General features: G+C 44.6%; 1 protein-coding gene across 1 annotated transcript in view; it reads right to left on the bottom strand.

Moving 5' to 3' along the window:
* The window catches only part of MOSMO (modulator of smoothened), a 47,028-nt gene extending 40,274 nt beyond the window's left edge, over window positions 1-6,754 (bottom strand). The window contains exon 1 of the mRNA XM_083153263.1: window positions 6,438-6,754. Coding sequence (XP_083009389.1) covers window positions 6,438-6,543 — 106 coding nt within the window. The 5' untranslated portion in view covers window positions 6,544-6,754. The remainder of the gene's footprint in view (window positions 1-6,437) is intronic.
* Between the last annotated feature and the right edge of the window lie 19,067 nt (window positions 6,755-25,821).

Raw genomic sequence — 25,821 nt, 5'->3', positions numbered from 1 at the left:
TGACAACATAGTCAGCGACTGCATGTATGGAACAGGGCTCCTGGTGACATCACTGACCAATATAGTAAATTATATTGGTCAGTGCGTATGCTTAATGCGATTCCACCGTGCACCGCCAATATAGGTATCAATATCGGCGGTGCCAGGAATCAGACAGTGTGTACCCAGCTTCAAATACTCTCCAAGGCATGATACATCCTCCCTATTTCATTCATTCAGATCTAGGATGTGTTACGTTAGTGTTCCCTTTATTTTTTTGAGCAGTGTATTTTATATACACATTAGAAAATAGTATTAATAGCCACCAATGTTACAACTAGAATAAGCAATAGACATACGGTACGTAAGTGGAAGCACTGCTGCGGTTCTACAGTATGATATATGGTTTAGGAGCCAGACAAAGCTAAGTGCCAAATTGTTACTTAAAATGTTCCAATTTGAAGCAGAAAGGGAAAGAGCAATTAAGCAGATTACGTAGAGAAAATACAGAAAGTATACTCACCGCAGGACATTGCTGTGATATCACCGCACCACTTGCAGCTTGAAGAAGACAGCTTACAGCTGTGTCCCCTACACCTAGCCTACTTACGCTGTGTGGCAAATGCCCCACTCTTGGGCAGCGATTCTCACACTCTCGTACCTATTTCTGACGTTATTAACTTGGTCACCTTATAGCTTCCCAGGTTACATACAGAATTCTGGGAATTTAGGATTAGCACTTTTATCACAAGATAGTAAAAAAGCGGCAGAAGAAGCACAACTCTGCGAGCTGTGGCTCACTGCCGCATTACTGACGAGAATAACATTCAAAACTCTCCGGCTGGAAGCATGACGCCGATTAGCAGCAATGTCTGTCGAGTGCCAAACAGGGCTATTTGGTGTGATCTGGGAATAGAAGTGGGCACATCTGTATATTATCAACAAATAAAGGCCTCAGAACTAATTGGACGCGAGAATAGTAAAATGGCAGGATAAACAGTAGTTCCGTCTAAACCAAGGTTCCTCAAACTATTTTGCTGTGACCCCATCAGACAATAATAAGTAAAAGGACCCCAGCAGCAAGTTACCAGAAGGTTACCACACACCTGTGGTCAGAAGATGGCACAGTGTGAACAGCTCTCACTTCAGACTCCTTGTGGCAAAAATTATACAAGGAGTCTGAAATAACAGCCAATTCAATGTGATTTTTCAGACTCATTGGATCACTGACAAAGAAATTAATCAGTGTGATGGTCAGCAAAATGGAGTTGTGACCTACTTTGGGGTCAGTACCCACAGTTTGAGAACCACTGGTCTAAACCACTGCAGCATCCACGGAACAGAACACATTAGTTACACTACATGGCTAAAATGTAGACACTTAAACATTATGCCTATATGTGCTTGTTGTCCATGTTCTTGTTATATGTTCATTAGTAAGGAGTTGCTCCACAACACTGCATCCTCCACTCTCCTGGCAATAATACCATTAGAGTTTGGAACATTGCTGCAGAGACACACAACCATTAGTCACAAGTGCTTCAAAGAGGTTGGGCTCAAGACGTTGTGAAAGAAGGCATGGCTCTCCAAATACACTTCAATTCTTCTCAAAAGGTGTACAGAGGGACTGATGTCAGTGCTCTGTGCAGGCCAGCCAAGATCTTCAACACCAACTTCAGCTAACCATTGTTTCATAGACCTCACACTCTGCATGGGAGCATTGTTATGCAGAAACAGGAAACAGCCTTTCCCCAACTCGCAACAAATATGGAAGCACACAATGCTGTAGCACGAAAGGACAAACAATGAGATATAGGGCAAGTTGGCCTTTCGGGCAGCATGTGGATTAAGAATTGTGTATTTAACCATCAGTTCTTGTGCAGACATACAGTAGCTTCCAGTCTGGAACTTGGAAGTATCATTGAAAACAAGCCAGGCAATTGTTATGTACTTCACACTGCTTCACATGGGATGTTATGGGCAACCAATCAGATACTACTTATTTTTTTTAGCACCTTCTAGAAGATAGATTGTATCTGATTGGTTGCCCATAGCAACATCCCACGTGACATAGAACTCCCATCTTAATAAATGTCCCCCTATAGCGTGTAGCAGGCCAGTTTGTGGCCATATTGAGGTATGTTTTCAAAGATAGGAGTTCTATTGACGATGGGATGTTGATGGTCTCTGATGAACAGGAGACTCTGCCGGGGGAGCCGCAGAGGGAAACAGCTGATCGCTGGAGCAGCGATTATGAGGGTGCTGAACATGGGAGCGTGCACCCAGCGATATATCACTGCAGCACAAACAAATCAATGGCAACATGGTCGCTCAGAGACCATATTGCCAGCGATATTGCACAGTGTGTACACAGCTTTATACTAATGTGTTTATGGAGACAACATAGATGTAGGTTTGATTTTATGCAGTTTGCAAAAGGTGTATAGATAAACACAAATAGAAGTTGTGTCGGGACTTATATGTTAGTTGGGCGCCCACTATAGTTAGTACGCTCATACCCCCACTATCCATGTCGGCATGGAGCTGATTTCATATAGTGTGGCGAGCCACCGAGCCCGAAGCGTGGCGAGCATAGCGCACCCCGCGAGGGGAGGCGGAAATCTAAGCAAATAGCACTTGAATTTAGACCCAACTGTGATTGCGATGCACAGGTTTAGCTTTAAAAAAAAAAACTTCTAAATCTGGTGCATTTAGGCACAACATGTGTGGCAAGTAATGGGCTACCAGACAACTGAATCTCCCCCAAAAACTGTAAATGCGTATTATTTCCACATACTATGCACAGTGGGGGCATATAGCATATATGATCGATCATCATCTCAGCTGCCAATCAAGAATATTTTAAACTGCATTAAAAAAAAAAAAAAGGTATACTACAATGTGCAGTAGCTTTTAATATGGATTTTACATTAAATACTGATGCTATGCTCTATTTCAGAGCGACTTACTAAGATTCCATTTCCATATCACTTCTGGTAGAAATGCATGTAAATTGTCTTGTAACTGGTACAAACATAGAAGTTGCGAACATGAATGCAACTGATGTGACTGTGCGGTCCTATCGCATCCGCCAGCATTTTAAATGTAAACCAGTTCTGCACAAGAGCAATACGGAATTCCTCCTGCGCTCTGGCACTTGCTCAGTATGCCGTGGCATCTGACCATCAATATCGCTACTGATACAGCACCAGAGAATGCTGTGCTATTGGCATATGGAGCACAGTGTGTGTGTGTGTGTATGGGAGGGGCAATTGGAATCAACGTTCCCCTCTAAGCAATAGGAACTAAACTTTACACAGTTTATAGGTTTACTGCTGCTGGGAGGGGAATCTATTGGAGATGTGGGCAATTCTTTGAAAGAAACCAAAGGACAATGGGGGATGGTGAGAATTGGCACTTCAATCTATAGCCACTGCAGAATGTAACCATAAAACTCCATCCTGCATAACAATCTATATACTACAGACTAAGGGCCAGATGTATCAAGCTTCACACAGTGATAAAATGGAGAGTGATAAACAGCCAGCCAATCAGCTCCTACCTGTCATGCTACAGGCTGAGCTTGAAAAATGACACGTTGGAGCTGATTTGCTGGTTGTTTATCACTCTCCATTTTATCACTTTGTGAAGCTTGATACATATGGCCCTAAGGCCTATCTGGAGGGTACCAGAGCAAATAAGCCCTAGGGGCTGCAGAGTGCCTGGAGAGAGTATTACACAGTAGTATATGGCCACCTGAAGTGATCTGACTAGATTGTTTAGGGAGTAAGCACACATCGCCCACACATTGTATCCAGGAAAACCATATATTGTATGCAGAAAATCAGTGATTAGGAAACAATTTGAAGTGATATAATGGATATTGAATAACAAAATAACCGGTACTTATGTAATATCTGGGCTCACATTTTTCTTAAGAGATCGCGTCCGCTCGCCACGCTTCGGGCACGGTGGCTCACCACACTATATAAATTCAACTCCATGCGTAGTTGGATAGTAGGGGTATGAAAAAATTGGGTGCATTTAACATGGGAGCCCAGATGATACATAAGTACCAAATAACCTTTTGACATTAAAAATATGATTATAAATACAAGGACCGAAAGCATACAAAATCCAAAGAGGACACAAGCAATACATAGGCCTTGACACTAAAGCTGGATACACACTAGAACGAGGTATGTCCCAGCAACTGTGTGACGCGATGCAACGATACATCATGCCGCCATACACAATCCTTCATACGATGGTGCAATGTATTGTTACATACAGCATGTAATATACACTGCTTCGCTCTGTGGATAGGCCTATCTAAAGTGCAGAAAATCAGATGGGACAGCCGATTATTGAATGACTGCGCCTTGCATTGCGCATGTACCTCATCATACTGGGAATAAACATCTGTATGCATAGAGGTTTATTAACAGAAAGACAGTTCAGGGGCAGAAACACTGTTTTCCACTCCTAAATCCTGGGTAGGTTTGTGAAAACGCAAACATGGCAATTTTTTTGTGGGGTGGGTCTTTGGCGTCAGCGATGCCCACTGCAAGCCTGGTTCTTTTGCAGATTAGCGGAAGCGACTTACTCGGATGTAAAAAACTCTTCGTGTGTCAAATTAATCTACGAATACATGGCTATTTGTGATTCTGTTGCAATTTAGCACCGGACGTTTATTCTTTTACTGGGTGGTGACTTTTGGATCGCAGACAGCGGCTTTCTCTTCAGTTTGCAATCCATGCTGAATTCAGCCCATTATACCATGTGTATAATATATAGCATAGTGCGTATCCGACCTTACATGCTGCTCAGATAGGTCCAATACATATACTGTATGCATACTTTTAGGGAAGTATTATTATACTGGCGCATATTGTCCTGTTAATGCTGCTGCTTCTTCATTGCTTACCAAGGCTAAACAAGAAGCAAGAATTCTGAGATGTATTAAAACCTTGACGGCCGTAGTGGAGGGATGAACCTGGTCCGCTCCAGCTATCTCTGTCCTGTAGTGCCGATGTTCTATGAGTGGCTGCACCAATGAGCATGCACAAGACCTCACAAAAACTGAAATCTCATACAAGGAGGAGGGCGCATTCACCCAGTCAGTGTGCGCACGACACATAAGTTAGGTAATAGCGCCAGTATGACAATAAACAGACTGCAACTGTATGGCAACAGCGATCTCTTTCCAAGAATGCAAACTCAAAGTACATAGAGAAACATTTTTTTTTCCTACAGTAAAAGCTTTAATGCACTTCATAGATTGATACAAGTAAAAATTATGCTGGATCTAGTTTGACACTTATCACCACATAATACATCTCCCACTTTTAAGCTAAGTGCTGTAATATGTTTAGAAGCTAAAGTGAAACATGTGAATGTAGCTTTGTTCTATCAATATACATTTAACAAGCTTCTTCAACAAAATCCATATACTCAGCACAAGAGTCTCTCAAACTGGCTCTAAACTAAAACCAACACAAATACAAAAGTCAGGATCACACCATTCCAAATAAAACAACAACAAAACAGTGATGAAAGCAAGGAGAATTCAATTGTTTTCAATGGTGCTGAACAACTTCATTGCAAAAGTATGAGTCAATATATTTCTAATTCCATTCACCTCTCCCTGCATCCCCACCTCGACCACTTACTTTATGGAAAAATTGTGCTGAGCAGTTGCACCACATAAACAAAATAATTGAAGAAAAATTGTGCTGAGCAGTTGCACCACATAAACAAAATAATTGAAGAAAAAAAATACACATGCACATTTTCTAAAAAAAAAAAAAAAGGGAAAGGCCACCAGCAATTATGATGTGTCAATCTTCCTCTTACCCACAAAAATCATCTGGGGGTTAGTGTATACTCAAATATACAATCTCCGGTTTCTAACACAGGAGTTATTCTCAAAAATGAAAATATACATAAAATATCAAACAAACACACACACACACACACACACACACACACACACACACGTCTTATCACCCTTTATGCACCAGCACTCTCCCATCTCATATATACCACCATCCATGAATACTGAAACGTCCCCCCCCATACATACCACCTTACCCGATACATACTCCCAACTTCCATCTCCCCCCCTCCATAAATCCTTTCACATGCCCTCTCCTCAAAACATACACCCATCTCCCCAAGATACATACCCCCACTTTCCCCTTCCCACTCACCTCCTCCCACATACATCTCTCCACATACCCTCTGCCCTATACATACCCCCACCGTTCTCCCGCCATACACACCCCCACACATCTGCATACATACAACTAGCTCCTCTCCCCATACAACCCCCCACCCCATCCCCAAATATACCATTTCCTCGCCTCTTCCCCCATATCCCATCGCTTCTCAACACACACAGCGCAATCCATACTATTGCCCCATGCTTAAGCCTGTGCCCCATGTCTACTACTCACCCGCAGACTCCCCGGTGTTTATCCAGTCCGGATTGGCGATGCTGGCGATAGCAAAAATATCCGCGGCCAGAAACAGACATCCTGAAATGATAGTCAGTTTATCCATATCTTTCCCCCCCGCCGCCACTGGGCCTCCCGGTGCCCGCTCCCCTCTTAGACGGAGGGGGGAGATCCCTCCGCATACAACACGATCCCAGCGCTGGGACCGGGCCGAATACTGCCCCGGAACTCAAGTCTCCTCTCCCGAAGGACCCCCGGAAGTAAACAGCGCGCTCTCCCTCCCCAGGCGCAGTGTTCCGCCCACAGCTTGTTACTACGGAAGCTGGCAGGAGCCATGAGCGCCTAGCAACAGAGAACACGTGATGTACGGGAGGGGGGAGGGGGGGGGTGTCGCTCAGGGAATGGATGATAGAGTGATGTGGGGCAGAGAGAGAGAGAGTGACCATAGGTGAAGCGCTGGGAGTGACGCCACCACACACCTCTCTCCACTGCTTTTACAGTTATATTACATTTTTAAAGCTCCAATTTTTTTTTTATTTATTAAAAATTCTGTAATGAATAATTTAGTGAAAAGATTTGTGCCGTGGACATGTCCCAAGCAACTTCTCTGGGTATTGTTATTTATTAACAGTTTCTTAAATATCGCACACATATTCCGCAGCTCGTTACAGATGATTTCAACATTAACATCTGTACCTACCGCAGTGGAGCTTACACTCTATATTTCCTACCACATGTACATGTACCACATGGGCTTCTCCCAGGGTGGAGACTTTAACCCCTTCATGACAGAGCCAGTTTGTGCCTTCATGACAGAGCCCTTTTTTTCAAATCTGACATGTCTCACTTAAGTGGGGATAACTTTTTTTTGCTTTTACTTATCCTAGTGATTTTGAGATTGTTTTCTCGTGACACATTGTACTTCAAGTTAGTGGTAAATTTGGGTCGATACAGTCTGTGTTTTTTTGTGAAAAATACCAAAATATCGTGAAAAAATGGAAAATTTAGCAATATGCAAAATGTTAAATTTTCTGCTTGTGAGACAAATAATCATACCACTCAAAATAGTTAATAACTAACATAGACCATATGTCTACTTTATGTTTCCATCATTATTTCAACTTCCTTTTAATTTTTTTGGACACTAGGAGGCTTACAATATGAATAGCAAATTCTCAAATTTTCAAGAAAATTTCAAACACTGATTTTTTTAGGGACCAGTTCAGTTCTGATGTGACTTTGAGGGACTTGTATGTGAGACACCCCCATAAATGATGCCATTTCAAAAACTGCACCCCTCACAGTATTCAAAACAGCATTTTGGAAGTTTGTTAACCCTTTAGGTGTTTCACAGGAATTAAAACAAAGTGTAGGTGAAATTTCAAAATTTCTTTTTTTTTGCAGAGTTTCAATTTTAATACATTTTTCTAATGAATACAGTAGATTTTACTAGAGAAATGTGACTAAAAATTGATTCCCCCAATTCTTTTGTTTTCAAAAATATCCTATATGTGGCCCTAGTGTGCACGTTGACCAAACCACAGGCTTCATAATAGAAGGAGCACCTACTTGATTTTGGAGCCTCCTTTTTATGAGATTTTTTTTTAGGCACCATGTAGGTTTCTAGGCACCATAAGTGCTAAAAGTTAGGAACCTCCCCCACAAGTCACCCCATTTTGCAATCTACACCCCTCAGGGAATTCATCTAGGGGTATAGTGTACATTTCAAACCCCCAGGGGTTTCACCAATTTTGGTACAACTGGGATGTGAAAATGGAAAATTACATTTTTTTACACAAACATGCAGTTCTGGCTCAAAATTTTTCATTTTCACAAGGAATGAAGGAGACAAAGCACCCCAAAATCTGTGCCCCAATTTCTCCCGAGTACGGCAATGCCTCACATGTGACCAAAAAATACCAGTTGGGTGCATGTCAGGACTCAGAAGGGAAGGAGTGTTTTTTGGATTTTGCAGCACAGATTTTGGTGGAATGAATGGTGGGTGCTATGTTGCACCAATACAGTGGAACCCCCCCACAAGTCACCCCATTTTGCAAAGTACACCCCTCAGGGAATTCATCTAGGGGTATAGTGTACATTTCAAACCCCCAGGGGTTTCACCAATTTTGATACAACTGGGCAGTGAAAATGAAAAATTACATTTTTTTACACAAAAATGCAGTTCTGGCTCAAAATTTTTCATTTTCACAAGGAATGAAGGAGACAAAGCACCCCAAAGTCTGTGCCCCAATTTCTCCCGAGTACGGCAATGCCTCACATGTGACCAAAAAATACCAGTTGGGCGCATGGCAGGACTCAGAAGGGAAGGAGTGATTTTTGGATTTTGCAGCACAGATTTTGGTGGAATGAATGGTGGGTGCTATGTTGCATTAGCAAGACTCCCAAAGCACCAATACAGTGGAACCCCCCCACAAGTGACCCCATTTTGCAAACTACACCCCTCAGGGAATTCATCTAGGGGTATAGTGTACATTTCAAACCCCCAGGGGTTTCACCAATTGTGGTACAACTGGGCTGTGAAAATGAAAAATTACATTTTTTTACACAAACATGCAGTTCTGGCTCAAAATTTTTCATTTTCACAAGGAATGAAGGAGACAAAGCTCCCCAAAATCTGTGCCCCAATTTCTCCCGAGTACGGCAATGCCTCACATGTGACCAAAAAATACCAGTTGGGTGCATGTCAGGACTCAGAAGGGAAGGAGTGTTTTTTGGATTTTGCAGCACAGATTTTGGTGGAATGAATGGTGGGTGCTATGTTGCACCAATACAGTGGAACCCCCCCACAAGTCACCCCATTTTGCAAAGTACACCCCTCAGGGAATTCATCTAGGGGTATAGTGTACATTTCAAACCCCCAGGGGTTTCACCAATTGTGGTACAACTGGGCTGTGAAAATGAAAAATTACATTTTTTTACACAAACATGCACTTCTAGCTCAAAATTTTTCATTTTCACAAGGAATGAAGGAGACAAAGCACCCCAAAGTCTGTGCCCCAATTTCTCCCGAGTACGGCAATGCCTCACATGTGACCAAAAAATACCAGTTGGGCGCATGGCAGGACTCAGAAGGGAAGGAGTGATTTTTGGATTTTGGAGCACAGATTTTGGTGGAATGAATGGTGGGTGCTATGTTGCATTACCAATACAGTGGAACCCCCCCACAAGTGACCCCATTTTGCAAACTACACCCCTCAGGGAATTCATCTAGGGGTATAGTGTACATTTCAAACCCCCAGGGGTTTCACCAATTTTGATACAACTGGGCTGTGAAAATGTAAAAATTTAATTTTTCATTTTCACAGCTCAGTTGTATCAAAATTGGTGAAACCCCTGGGGGTTTGAAATGTACACTATACCCCTTGATGAATTCCCTAAAGGGTGTAGTTTGCAAAATGGGGTCACTTGTGGGGGGGTTCCACTGTATGGGTGCTTCAGGGGTCTTGCTAATGCGACATAGCACCCACCATTCATTCCACCACCAAAAATCACTCCTTCCTTTCTGAGTCCTGCCATGCACCCAACTGGTATTTTTTGGTCACATATGAGGCATTGCCGTACTCGGGAGAAATTGGGGCACAGATTTTGGGGTGCTTTGTCTCCTTCATTCCTTGTGAAAACGAAAAATTTTGAGCCAGTACTGCATTTTTGTGTAAAAAATTAAATTTTTTTACACAAAAATGCAGATCTGGCTCAAAAGTTTTCATTTTCACAAGGAATGAAGGAGACAAAGCACCCCAAAATCTGTGCCCCAATTTCTCCCGAGTACGGCAATGCCTCATATGTGACCAAAAAATACCAGTTGGGTGCATGGCAGGACTCAGAAAGGAAGGAGTGATTTTTGGTGGTGGAATGAATGGTGGGGGAGGGGGGCTGGCGCTGCGACTGGTGGGGGGTGGGAGGGGTGCTGGCGCTTCGGCTACCGGGTGGGAGGGAGGGGGGGCTGCCGGGTGGGAGGGGGGGGGCTGGCGATCGGTGGTGATCGGTGCTGTACTTAACAGCACCGATCACCACCGATCACTGTGTTACCGAGCGGCTTAGCCGCCGGTAACACAGAAAACGCTGCAATTGGCTGTTCACATTTGAACAGCCAATCGCAGCGATCGGCGGCGAGGGGGGATGTCTGCTGTCAGGGACAGCAGACATCTCCAAACTGTCACCGCGTCTATAGACGCGGTGACAGTTCAAAGCCATGACGTATATATACGTCAACGGTCGGGAAGTACCTCCCGACCATGACGTATATATATCTATCTGTCTATATATATATATATATATATATATATACATATATACATATATACATATATATATATGTGTATATATATATACATATATATATATATACATATATATATATATACATACATACATACATACATATACATATATACATATATATATATATATACATATATATATATAAACATATATATATATACATATATATATATATATATATATATATACATATATATATATATACATATATATACATATATACATATATATACATATATACATATATATACATATACATATATATATACATATACATATATATATATATATATATATATATATATATGTGTATATATATATATATATGATTTCATTTTATACATTTTGAAGATTTTTACATGCGGGGGGGGGTTGGAGCTGGGGGGGAGCGCTGCGGCTGCGGCTGCTTCTTGATGACAGGGAGCGAGGGAGGGGGAGCGGCTGCCGGAGGGAGCGCAGCTGCCGGGCGGGTGGGAGGGAGGGAGAGCGGCTGCCGGGCGGGTGGGAGGGAGAGCTGCGGATCGGTGGTGATCGGTGCCAGCACCGATCACCGCCGATCCCTGTGTTACCGAGCGGCTTAGCCGCCGGTAACACAGAAATAGCTGTGATTGGCTGTTCACATTTGAACAGCCAATCACAGCGATCGCCGACCGGTGGGGGCATCCCTGCCCCCCCGGGCGGCGAGGGGGGATGTCTGCTGTCGGGGACAGCAGACATTTCCAAACTGTCACCGCGTCTCTAGACGCAGTGACAGTTTGAAGCCATGACGTATATATACGTCAACGGTCGGGAAGTACTTCCCGGCCATGACGTATATATACGTCAAATGTCGTGAAGGGGTTAAAAGTAGTCAACCCTGGAGCGGGGATGGGTGAAAACCGAACCAAGACAAAACCGCCGGACCGGACATCAAACTCTGCATTTTGGAGCTTGTAGCCTCCGGTCCGGGGGGTGTCCTGTCCGGGGTGGCTGCCTGTCACACCTGTCACCAGGTAGAGGAGGAGGGGTAGAATAAAGTCTCCTTGTATGGTCCGGGCATGTAGCAAAAACCGGACGGTCCGGACCACACGGGGAGGCTGTAATCTCCCCTTCTCCATGTCCCTGGTGATAGCTATCATAGGGACCCCCCCCATGGACAAGACACTCCCCCGGACAAGTCACCCCCCCGGACCGGACCCCACAAGCTCCGGACTGCAGATTTTGATGTCCTGTCCGGCGGTCCGGAGTTTAGTCCGAGTCCGGTTTTTACATAGTCCCCCCTGGGGCTGGTTTCTCACACTCCGGCTCCTGCCGGACGGTGAAATCCCGCACGGCCAGGGAGCCGTGCCGCACACACTAGTTTATCATGGAGGGGATGGCCACAGCCCGGCAGCCGTCCCTTCCAGTGGCAGGATCCGGCTGCAACCGTGCGGCCGGGCCGTGGCCGACCCGTGTGAATGGACACAATAGTGTCCATTCACAACTAATGTGTGCGGCACGGCTCCCTGGCCATGCGGGATTTCACCGTCCGGCAGGAGCCGGAGTGTGTGAAACCAGCCTGATACACATTCACTCTTGGGTCTACAAGTATATTTTTGGTATTGTGGAACGGTATGCCGACCCTGGGTTGACAATGTCTAGGTTGACAGTCACTAAGTTGACCACTAATGGTCGACACCTTGAAATGGTCGACATACCTTTGGTCGGCAATGACAGAAGGTTGACACAAGCTTATGGTCGACACACATTTTCCACTTTTTTAGGTGTATACCTAATTGGTTCATACTTTACCTAAGTGTTGGCCATGCCCATGCCGACCTTCTGTCAATTGCTATATTAGCATATTTGTCGGGGCACAATTAATGTTGTGTCCTGCCGAAAATGCTAATATAGTCATTGAAAACATTGCGGCCCTATCCAGTATGTATTTTGTCAAACAAAGCTCCTCTACGTTTTTACCGATTGGACTTCGTCAGACACGCAATGATACGTGTTGGGGGTGGCCTTGTGTGTGGATGAGTGGACAGTGAAGGGAAGCTGCTCCATGGTTATGGTGGTTTTCCACCTGAATTATGCTGATTGTACTCTGGTGTTCATACCGCTATACTTGGTACAGCATCTCTAACCTGTTTGGCTGGTCTGTGGGAAAAAAACCCTTTTTTATTTGATTCATTCACTATGGAAGTGCACTTTCTTTCTTTCCTTCCTTTCTTATTTTCTTCCTTCCTTCACCAAATATACCCCACATCCATCAATATGAAATATAGTTAATGGAGAAGGACGCCTTCGGGTGTAGTCCTTTGTTTACTACCACCAATGAGGGAAAAGAGGCTAAAAGTGGACCTGTACCATGTATATAAATTAAATGTATCTCAAGCGTTTGGAATGATCCAAACTAATCCATCAGCAGTTATTGTTAAAAATTGCATAGAATCCAAAAAGTTACAAAAAACAAGATACAAAATATAGTGTAATCCAATGTACAAGTTAAGTTCAAATAAATAAGCATGAATGCCCACTGTAATGTAAGAAGAAAAAATAGCTTATGTGAAATATGTAGTTCTACCCAATGTGCTTCATCTGCATGGAACTGCATCTTATCTCATAGAATTCCTTAGGGATCTTAGCCTCTCTTCACAGATCGGTGGCACTCTTCAGTATTGTACTAGGAGGCACCCTTGTCCGTTTACTATATTTTCTCTCTCTCTCTGTATATATAAATATATTGTGACAAGGAATCACATACACCAGTTAAAGATGAAGTTTGGTTCTGTATTATCATCAACAGATTGGCATCTCTTAAGTTGCAGCATGGCAGTTCTCACCATAAGAGTTCTTCGAGAGAATCCCTAACGTAATATCCAGACCCCTGCAAGCCTATTGCCCAGGCACTAACTGCTATTGGGAGCACCAACCTTCTGTTTTGAACACACACATATAACAGAAAGCACCAGGTGCTGCTAATCAGCCAGTGATTCCCAATACAGTACTTTGGAAAATATTTTATAACCTGTGTTAGGAAGAGACAGAACAAAGGACCAAATGTAGAAACCTTAACCTACCCATACCACCCCACAGCCTATCCCTGTCCCCTGCTAGTGCCTAAACCTACGCCTCCCCCAACCCCTCCCCCCAGTTAAAGTTAAACCACATACCTATATTCAGGATGCCAGCAGTCAGGATCTTCATCGATGTCAGCATTCCGGCGCCGGCATCCTATGCACCAGGATGGGAACCACATCCTGCTGGAAAATATCAGGTAGTTAAAAATATGGTTGGCGAAACAGAAAAAAGATATGTGTAGATCAGACATGGGCTGCGTTTTACTTTTGCAGTAAGATGTTTGTTATGTCTGAAAAGTGGGCCATACAATAATGGTGTGTACACACGGTAAGTTGTATCATTCAGTTTTGACTATATAGTCAAAAGTATTACATAGACATTGAATGGATATAGAACATGGTCTTAAGCTTTTGATCCCTATTCGATGCCAATGCGCGCTCCCGTTCAGCTGAAATCAAATAGCCAAATAGACAGGGCAACAATGACGGGATGCAGTTAAAATCCCGGCGGTCGGGATCCCGGCGTTCAGAATCCCGCCGCTGAAATCCCGACCGCCGAAATCCAGACAGTTTCTCCCTCCGTGGGTGTCCACGACACCCCTGGAGGGAGAATAAATTAGCGTAGCGAGGCACCGGGCCCGCTGCGTGGCGAGCGCAGCGAGCCCGCGAGGGGGGGCGATCCATGTCCCCCCCCATGTCGGGATTTCGGCGGTCGGGATTCCGGCGTCGGGATTTTAAACGCCGGGATCCCGACCGCCGGGATTTAATACTGAATCCACAATGACTATATAGTGCAAATTGAATGTAGATAGTATGAATTGAATGTAAATCGCACATGAGTTAGCAAAAATTGCATAGCAATCAAATCTAATGCTGTGTACATACGGTGAAATTTCCTTGCTATTCGACTAGATTTGAGTGCTATACAATCTTTGCTAACTCTGTACTATTTACATACAATTCAAGCTATCTATCGATTTGCACTATATAGTCATTGCAGCCTTGTCTATCTGGGGGTTTCGATTTGTGCACGGGAGCACGCATTGGGATCACAAGATAAAAAACCTGTGCGATCTGCATGCGATCCCGATGCGATTTGGACTATATAGTCAAAATCTCATGCTGATTGTACTCGTGTGTACACACCATTAGTCTAATAGCAAAGGAATCTTACCGTGTGTACACACACCATAAGCGATATGCATACAATTTAGACACAATCAATCACAAAAATACTTACCCAATTCCCTCCATCAGGAGACTGATCTGTATTCTGAATGCGGTATCCCATCTATCCTGTCCGAAGAGGCCTACCTGCCCAGTAATATAGGAGTGAGTAGGAGCACCAACATAGAGATCCTTCACATACTTACTAGCCAACTACATGTTTGCTAAGCAGGAACGCTAGTATTTCTACAGGAAGTCTGGACTACATCCCAATTTATTACATTTCTGTTCCATTATAATAAATTAGAATGATAATTTCAGCAACAGTATATTCCAGGGATCTCCTGACAATACCCTCATTCAATATTGCTCCAGGTGCTTGCTGGACTGTACCAGCGGCCAAAGTAGGGCGGCTCTCTGCTCCAGACAACAAAAGACACTTACGCTGTGTGCACACAACACTATGGGCCTTATTCTGGTCTGTGCGGACGGAGCCGAATATGCGGGCAGGACCGTGCGTCCTAAACCCCGCCTTTCGTACGGATCGCTCACTCCGTCCGAATGCGGTAAGAAGCTGTCGGAACGGACCGCAAGTGTATTTCTCATGAATACATCTCCTCCATCTCAGGGAACCTTCCCCATCATTCAATGGTCGCAGACCATCGAATGCAGGACCGAGTGGTCAGGCAGCTCCCGCAACCTCAGACCACACGGGCATTTCTCCGTGCAAAAGCAGGGATCTGGGCGGGCAGCAGACATCCGGCAATGTCATATGTCCGCCCCCTGCACGTGCGTCACGACCGCATTACCATACGTACGCCCAGCGTTTTCATGGGAACGCCCATGAAACGCGGGGCGTATGCATATGTTAATAAGCCCAAACAGCCCTTCACGCCCCTCTCCACCCCCTGTTCGTACTGTGCACATTTCATGCGGAATTTGGACGTGCGTCCCGTTCGCACATGCGCAGAGACGCCTCTGCACATGCGCAGACACTAAACATCGGCGGACCGACCGCACGCGGACATTACCGCACCAACCAGAATAAGGGCCTATATATTGTACAATGTAGTGAACTGTGATAGATCCATCGTAGTGTGTACCATCACATCAATCAAAATATATAATTTGATTAATTAAATCATCCCATTGGGGTGCATGGCCTCTCTTCTGTCCCAGTGGTTTTTATGAAACCTATTATAAGAGCAAGCATTTATCAAGTGTTGGTTGTTTTCACTAATTAGCTCTAAACATGCTTTTCTTTCCCCAGTGTATTACACATTTTAATTAGTTCGGTGATGCCTCTCAAACCAATCCATTCTCAGGTATCAGGTCTAGTGATTCATTTCTTCCCTCCTTGAAAGCAGATGGTGACTTAGAGATTGTTGAGCTGCATGACCTCACCTCACCCAATCACACTATGGTCTGCCTGGCAGCATGAAAAGTTCACTCCTGTTTAGCAGGTCCAAAATAGGTTTTCCGTCACCAGGGCAAGGTAATAATTCGGCGCCCACCCCCAGTACTATTGGACAATGGACCATCTGAACATAGACTGTGCATGCATACGGTACGCGGAGCGTGCGGAATCTATGCAAAGGTTTCCTTTTCTGGCAGGTATTTAATGCTGTGGGCGAGTGGTGACAGCGAGCAGGTTTTCCTGCTCGCTGTCACCACTCACCCTGACAGTATTTAACGCAGCCCCCTCATACGCCAATTCCCCCTCGCTCCATTTTTTGAGCATGGCCAAACTAGAAAAACTAAGGCAAGGCATGCTGGGATGTGTAGTAAATATCATTCTAATCTTTGTTATACAGGAATTCCCCTAAAGCAGTCTCTCAAGCCCTCTCGTGAGATTCTGTCATCTCGGAACGAGGGGTAAGGGGGAAGCCATGTATAACATAGAGATGAGGTCCCTGGTAGGTGTCCCTCTAGACCAGTGATTTTCAACCTTTTTACCTTGCGGCACACTAAATAGGACTTTAAAATTGCCAAGGCACACCATGAGATCCCCACAGGGCAAAACACATTGGCCACCACAGGTTAAAAAAAAACCTATTGGCCCCTACATTAAAAACAATCACACTGATCCCCACAGGTAACAAAAATAAAATACATTGGCCCTTTACATGAACACAAGAGACCAGTAAATAACAGTTGAACTGGTGGTGGCTGTAAATGGGTTTGGGCATCTCTAGATCTGGGGGCACACTTGAGAACAGCTCAAGGCACACTAGTGTGCCACGGCACACTGGTTGAAAAACACTGCTCTAGACGCTAGATGCTCCACTGTAGTGAGAAAACAAATTGTAATGGGGACCATACACTTTTTATCAGGGAAATTCCCGGATTCCCTTACTATAGCACCGAGGATTGCTGCATCTGGCCTTATTTTCTTGGAATGCTAAATATCACTGATCCCCCAACAGATCGCCACCCATCGCTGCTTGCCGGTTGGCTTATCTGGTCGCTGGGACAGCAATGTTGGCTGGTTGTGGTAATAGAGTATCGTCCCCTGCTGGTGTATGGGCCCCATAAGTCGTGTTATCATTATAGAGTAAAAATGTCAAATGTACATAGTGGAAACATAATTTTTGTGGGATAGAATCAGATTGTATTATCAGCAAGAACTTTTAGTTGGAAAGTTGGAAGGGGAAATTCCTGTGGTTCCTAAACTTGTTAGACTTACGGCAGTCACCCTGTAGTATCAGAATTTTATCCATGGTACCCCCAGGTCAAAAGATTGTTATTGATATATTAAATAAATTATGTATTTAATAAAGTGTGTTTATATAACATCTTTAGATTTAGTTATTTGGTGAGGGAGAAGATTTGCTTCTTGTCCACATATGTTATGATTGGCAGCCACAATCACTGTTTTTTCCTATTACATTGACAATAATTGATTTAAATTGGTCCTGGACTACCAACCCAAGGCACCCCTGCAAGGGTCCTGAGGCACCATAGGATGCCAAGGCACACAGTTTTGGAGCTTGTTTCTGTATACCCATAGAGATCATCCATTTTTGACCGTAGAAAGTCCATTCTCGTTTCTAGAGATGGGAGATCAGATTGGAAATTGCTCTACTGCACGCAGATATGGTATAACTTACTGACAGACTGGAGTTCCTACAATTGTTTTTCTGACATTGGAACTCCGCCGGTCAGTAGCCCGACAGGAAGACGAGCGCATTGAAGCCCCTTGGGGGCTCACCACCTATTCTATTCTCCCTCTATGGGGGTTGTGGACCACCACAAGGAAAAAAAGCCTGTGTAAGTCGGGATTCAGATGTCGGAAAAACCCTGACTATTGGTGAGTCATCTGGCACCCCGCATGCTTTAGATCCTGTTGAAAAATAAGCTTTATCCTGTCCACCAAAATAGTAAGGACAGCTACATAGTACAGGAGGACCCAGTTTGCAATGTTAATTTTGTTGCATTTGTTTCTATTATACTTTCAATGTGAAAAGTTCTGGGTTATCTGGTCACCTTTAATATACTATACATTATACACACACACACACACACGCAATAGTGGGTTGTCCACATTTGGTCCAAGTACATAATGTTTCCCTATCAATACAGTACAGAAGCCTACAGTTATATCCAAACCAGCACTTATTCCTATAGCAATATTGATTGCAGAACTTGGTCAGATTTTCAAGAAAGAATGCAGTGTGTTGCCAATGTATAACACACACCTTTCAACAAGAATCATTACAAACACTATGGGCCTGATTCTGGTTCACTCTCTAATGGACAAACCATGTGCACTGCAGGTGGGGAAGATGGAACATGTGCAGGGAAAGTTAGATTTGGGTGAGTTATTTTGTTTCTGTGCAGAGTAAATACTGTCTGCTTTATTTTTACACTGTAATATAGATCTCAGTTGGAAGTAAAAACCCCACCCAAATCTCACAATTGACACTAAGGCATTGCGACCCTTTTCATATTTCGACCTATGGCCTGTTGACCTAGAAATGTGGGCAGACTCGCACAAAATCTCACACTCCGGGCAGCTCCAGGCTATTACATTTAGGCCCTTATTCAGATCTGTGCGGCCGGAGCCGCACACGGTGCTCCGGCCGCACAAACCAATCCCCGCCCACGATACGGATCGCCACGGCCGTCCGTACACGGACGGCTGGCGATCCGCAAGAAAATGGTGGGGCGTACGCCTCCACCATGGTGGGAGCTGCCCCCTGCATTCGATGGTCGGCGACCATCGAAGGCAGGGCCGCACGCCCCACCAGGTCCCGCAAGCTGAGACCACACGGACAATCGTATGGGGGCTGAGAGCTGACATCCGGCGACGTCAGCTTCCCGCCCCCATCACTGGCGTCATACCCTCATTAGCATGCATACGCCCCGCGTTTGCATGGGAACGCCCATGAAACGCGGGGCGTATGCATAGGGAAATGAGGGTATGAAGCCCCTCACGCCCCTATACGCCCCCTTTGCGGCGGACGAACTACGTCTGCGGCGAATTGGGCTGCACATGCGCAGATTGACCTCTGCGCATGTGCAGACTGAAAACATCGGCGGTACGGCCGCACGCGGGCCGTACCGCACGATTCAGAATAAGGGCCTTAGTCAATTACATCAGTCAAACTAATTTTACATTTATTTTTTGAATAAAGTACATTGTAAACATGGTTAATAATGGGTTTCCTTTTTTTCCCTCTGGCAGCCATCCTTCACATTAAAAGTCTTTTTCCATTGGCCTTTTCTGTACAGAAAAGCTCATTTACAAGTGCGCTTTGACAGGGCTTGTTCACATAACATTGCGAATGTTATTTACTGCACCACCTACAGTTAGTTCCAAATATACACTTCTTAAAAAAATAAAGGGAACACTAACATAACACTAACATCTGAATAAATTAAATACTTTGTTCTAAACATAGTTGAATGTGCTGAAAACAAAATAACACAAAAATTATCGGTACTTGTTTCCTAGCAGGGCACCCACTAAGCTATTTGCTTAGTGGGCTATTCTGCGTAGTGAAATCGCATCGCACATCGCATGGCTTTTTATGCCTTGCGATATGTGCGATGCGATCTCAGTAGTTAATTAAGTTAATTTATTCACTGCACCGAGTGAAATCGCATCGCACATCGCATGAGATGTGAGATGAGATGTGAGATGCAATCTCAGTAGTTCATATGGTAAAACACCTAAAACAGCACCACTCTCCAGGTCACCCCGAAGCGTGGCGAGCGCAGCGGAACGCGTCCTCCGACCTTTTCATACCCCCACTATCCACGTCGGCGTGGAGTTGATGTTATATAGTGTGGCGAGCGTAGCGAGCCCCGCAAGGGTACGCGGATTACTTTACATGTATTCCGCGTCCCCTCGCCACGCTTCGCGCTCACCACACTATATAAAATCAACTCCACGCCGGCATGGATAGTGGGGGTTTAAAAAGGTCGGAGGACTACGCCGCGCTTCGGGGTGACGTGGAGAGTGGTGATGTTTTAGGTGTTTTACCATATGAACTATGCGATTTCACTCAGGGTGCAGTGAATAAATTAACTTAATTAACTACTGAGCGCCCTGCTAGGAAACAAGTAGCAAATTATCAATAGAAACCAAATTTATTAACCCATGGAGTTCTGGATTTGGAGCCCCCCTCAAAATCAAAGTGGAAAAGCACATTACAGGCTCATCCAACTTTGATGTAATGTCCTTAAAACAAGTCAAAATGAGGCTCTGTACTGCGTGTGGCCTCCACGTGCCTGTATGACCTCCCTACAATGCCTGGGCATGCTCCTGATGAGGTGTTGGATGGTCTCCTGAGGGATCTCCTCCCAGACCTGGACTAAAGCATCCGCCAACTCCTGGACAGTCTGTGGTGCAACGTGGCATTGGTGGATGGAGCAAGACATGATGTCCGAGATGTGCTCAATTGGTTTCAGGGCTGGGGAACGGGCAGGCCAGTCCATAGCATCAATGCCTTCCTCTTACAGGAACTGCTGACACACTCCAGGCACATGAGGTCTAGCATTGTCTTGCATTAGGAGGAACCCAGGGCCAACCGCACCATCATACAGTCTCACAAGGGGTCTGAGGATCTCATCTTGGTACCTAATGGCAGTCAGGCTACCTCTGGCGAGCATATGGAGGGCTGTGAGGCCCTCCAAAGAAATGCCACCCCACACCATTACTAACCCACTGCCAAACCGGTCATGCTGGAGGATGTTGCAGGCACCAGAACATTCTCCTTGGTGTCTACAGACTGTCAAGTCTGTCACATGTGCTCAGTGTGAACCTGCTTTCATCTGTGAAGAGCACAGGGTGCCAGTGGAGGTCATTTTGCAGGGCTCTGGCAGTGCTCCTCCTGTTCCTCCTTGCACAAAGGCGGAGGTAGCGTTGCTGCTGCTGGGTTGTTGCCCTCCTATGGCCTCCTCCACAACTCCTGATGTAGTGGCCTGTCTCCTGGTAGCGCCTCCATGCTCTGGACACTACGCTTACAAACACAGCAAACCTTCTTGCCACAGCTCGCATTGATGTGCCATCCTGGATGAGCTGCACTAGCTGAGCCACTTGTGTGGGTGGGTTGTAGACTCCGTCTCATGCTACCACTAGAGTGAAAGAACCATCAGCTTTCAAACGTGACCAAAACATCAGCCAGAAAGCATAGGAGCTGAGAAGTGGTCTGTGGTCACCACCTGCAGAACAACTATTTTATTGGGGGTGTCTTGCTAATTGCCTATAATTTCCACCTGTTGTCTATTCCATTTGCACAACAGCATGTGAAATTGATTGTCAATCAGTGTTGCTTCCTAAGTAGACAGTTTGATTTCACAGAGGTGTGACTGATTTGGAGTTACATTGTGTGGTACTTATGTAATATCTGGGCTCCCGTTTTTCTTATGAGACCGCGTGCGCTCGTCACGCTTTGGGCACGGTGACTTGCTGCGCTCGCCACACTATATAAAATCAACTCCATGCGTAGTTGGATAGTAGGGGTATGAAAAAATGGGGTGCATTTAACATGGGAGCCCAGATAAACAACACAATGGGTACTTACGTATTAAGTGTTCCCTTTATTTTATTTTTTTGAGCAGTGTATTTGGACACACTGACACAATGTTCTTTATTTGGCTCTGTAAGCCACCAGTATTGATTAGAAATTAAACTATGGAGACGTAATTGAAGTGCAGACTTTCAGCTTTAATTCAAGGGGTTGAACAAAATGAGTGGATGGCAACCATTTTTATACAGTTCATGGTTTCCAGGGGCTCAAATGTAATTGTTGTCCAATTAAATTTGAGCCCCTGGAAACCATGAATTGTATAACCATAACTAAACCATGGAAACCATGAACTGTATATCCATAACTAAACCATATATGTATAACCATATGTATAAGCATAACCATAAATAAAATTATCATTATTAATACTTTGTCAATAAACCCTTACAGGCAATGACAAACGTCTGTGATCCATGGACATAAACAATTGCTGCGTTTCCATTTTGTTCAGCTCTGCCTGGCCTTCACTGCAGCTGCCTTCAGTTGTTGTATGTTCACGTGTCTTTCTGCTTTTAGTATTGTCTTCAGCAGGGAAATTGCATGTTTAATTTGGCTGAGATAGCAGAATATCCCAATTCTTTGACTTTAAAACTCCTGTGTTGCTTTCGTAGTAGGTTTTAGGTCACTATCCAGCTGTACTGTGAAGCACCGCCCAATCAATTTAGCAGAATTCAAATGAATCTGACAAATCGTGTACCTGTATATACTTCAGAATTCATCCAGTTGCTTGTCTTCTGTCACATCATCAATAAATAGTAGTGAACCAATGCCATTGGAAGCCGTACAGGAACAGGTCATCACACTGCCTCCACCATATTTCAGAAGATGTGATAGGTTTTGTATTATGAACCATTCTAAGGGAGGTATTCTATCACGGCTGTCAATCGGCGCAAAGGGGGCGTGACCATTAAAACGGCCGTGGATTGTCAATCTGCAGCCAGGATCGCAACAATCCATGGGAGTCATCGCCAGAATGGGCCCGACAGCTTCTAAAGTCGGACTCGTTCTGCCGTGATCCCGCATCAATGCTGTCACTACATTGAATACCCCCCTAAGCCTTATACATATATTTCTTCCCAAAAGAATAATGTTCCAGAACTGAGCTGATTTTTTATTTATTTAGTAAAGTATAAACTGGCCTTTCTGTTTTTGAGCGTATGAATGGTTGGCACCACCTTTATGGTACACTTGGATAATAATATCCCGCTCTCCTGGAGAGTGTTCCACAATTGGCTGGATGTTAAGTCTTTACAATGGCAAGGATCCTGTCTTCTATGAAAGGTACAGCCCTTTTTGTGTTACTTCGCTCACTAGAGCATTTTTTGGGGTCAGAGATGACCAAACATTGCCTACTCCTAAGGTTTCCATGATCGTTAATAGATCTAAAGATTGCCTATTTACTTTGCATTGAGAACTCATTTGACTGAAGGTTGTGGGTTCACAGCAACAGATTACAAATGGCCCATGTGGGGCATATTTTTTTAGGTTCTGGTTGCCTCTGGCAATCTCAGTTTCTATTACATATGCTCCTTTGAATCAACTCCAGACCTTTTGCCTGCTTAATTGATGAAGGAATAGCCAAGATCTATCCATGAAACAGCTTTAGGGGAGTATTCAATGATTTTTCTCTCCATGTACAGCGAAACCTGTTTAGGATTCGCTGCACAGTCGCAGGGTTCCAGAGGGCTGCAGCATTTGCTGCCATCCCTTCCTGTCACCCTATTCAATGCAGCAGGGGCTCGCTACCCCTGCGGCGAATGGCGCAGGGAGCCAGGTGACGGAGGCAGGCAGGGAGATGTAAGCCTCCCTGCCTGCCCCAGAATTTTTGTTGGGGAGGAGGTGTTTAACGGGACACAGGCAGCAGAAGCTACCCCCCGATAGCTGGCAGGGGACAGGGGTAGGGAGCCTCTCCACTGGTCCCACTTATAAGAAGCCGGGACCAGTGTGCAGTGAATAAATGAATATCTAATGAGTGGCTCCAGCCCCCTGCTGGCAAATGTGTAAAAAAAATATATATATAAATTATTAAATATATATTCATGTGCTACAAGCACATGAATAAAAATAGCATGCCCCTTCACAGAAAAAAGAAATCTGATTTTTTAACACCAAAAACCCCCCCCCAAAAAACCCTTTATTTTAAAACATCACATTTCAGTTCACCTAAAAAAGATGAAGAATGAAAAACGGTGGCGAATATCACTGGAGAAAGCAGTTCTCCATTTGAGCAGTGAATACACACACTCTCTGCGAATTTGACTAAAACCCCCATTGAAAACCAACGGCGAATCGACAGATATTCGCTGTTCATTTTCAGTGAATTTTCTCTATTGAATATTGCGAATTGTTTTTTTTTTTGAGAGAGAAAATTCACCGCTACCCTGGTGAATTGCCAGATTCGCTGTAAAATACGGCGAATCTGAGGCATTGCATACTGGCCTTAGAGTCAATTGTCCTATTACTTTTGAAACCTTAAAAATATTAACCATTTGCCTGGAAAGAACCACAAAGTCAGTTACATAGTGGGTACACATTGGATGATTTGTCATTCCGAACCATCAGAATCAGCAAAATAATCCAGCTTAACATCACTTCACCCAGACTACTTGTTACACTTTTGTAAGTGCCATCAATTGACTGTGGTAACTGGTAGCATGTGAAAAGGCCCCCAAACACTATGCGTTTTGTGCACGATTTTGCCCGATTCAGATGAATCTGGCCGTAAAATCGTCCCAAATCACAAATTGAGACATCCTCTCCGACCCGCTGCGCGGCCCCGTACGCGTCGGATCAGAGTCGGGATGTCAAACGGGCTGCACATAACATTTGCTAAACCTTATATGCTGCCCGGAGCTGTGCTCCCCTGCAACGGGAGACCTACCAGAGCCAGGTGGAGGGATCAGGCGCAGGGGGCCGGCAGGGGAGGATGCCGCTGCCTTCAGCGGGAGCAGAGGGGTGGGGTGCAGAGTACCAGGGCAGGAGAAGACGCTGCAGCGGCAGTGCGAGTGGTGGCCTGGCGGGAGTAGCAGAGCACTTAAAAGAAAAAAGCCCATACAAACGCATAGGAAGCCATTGATTGGCTGAGACCTTTCAGCCAATCTCTAAGGCTTCCTATGCGTTTGTATGGGCTTTTTTTCTTTTTAAATGCTCTGCTGCTCCCACTACTCGCGCTGTCGCGTCTTCTCCTGCCCGGCTCCCTGGTACTCTGTGCCCGCCCCCCCCCCCTGCCCAGTGGCTTCTTGCCCAGCTCCCTGCGCCGCCACCCCCCCTCTGCCCGTTCTTTGGTCGCGGGCATATCCCCGCTGCTGTCCCCCGCTCCCATTGTCCCCGCAGCTCCCCGGGAGTTGCATGTGATAAATCACATGCAATTTATCACATGCAAAAATCGCATGTGATCCCTCCCGGGGAGCTGCAGGGACAATCAGGTCCGACTTGTCCTTATGACAAGTCGGACTAATGTATGGGGGGGGGGCCTAACACCTGCATTGTTCCTATAAGATGAGATTTGTAGTAGTTTCTATAACCTGAACAAGTCTTCAAATTTCTTCCAATTTGTAGAACTAGTTAAAAAAGTTAAAATACCAAGAAGAATGTAAATTGAGTACACTTTGAATAAAGCACTGCATGTAACTTGTAGAGTTTTCATTTTGATTTCCTGACATCGCTGAGTCCTTATTCTTTGCTAAGAAGGCATTAGTCTAAATATAAAAACACATTAACTGCTAAATAAATATATTTAATGACCAATTAAACTGCAACGTGACATTGTGTTCTGTTGGATTAAAACCATGATGCCGACTGATTTTTTCAACATTATACATTGTAGACTGTTGTAAA

Source organism: Crinia signifera, chromosome 7 (assembly GCF_055691185.1).
Source record: "Crinia signifera chromosome 7, ASM5569118v1, whole genome shotgun sequence".
In the NCBI taxonomy this organism is placed as follows: Eukaryota; Metazoa; Chordata; class Amphibia; order Anura; family Myobatrachidae; genus Crinia; species Crinia signifera.
The sequence above is the reverse complement of the archived record's forward strand: the minus strand, read 5'-3'. Positions and strand labels throughout refer to the sequence as shown.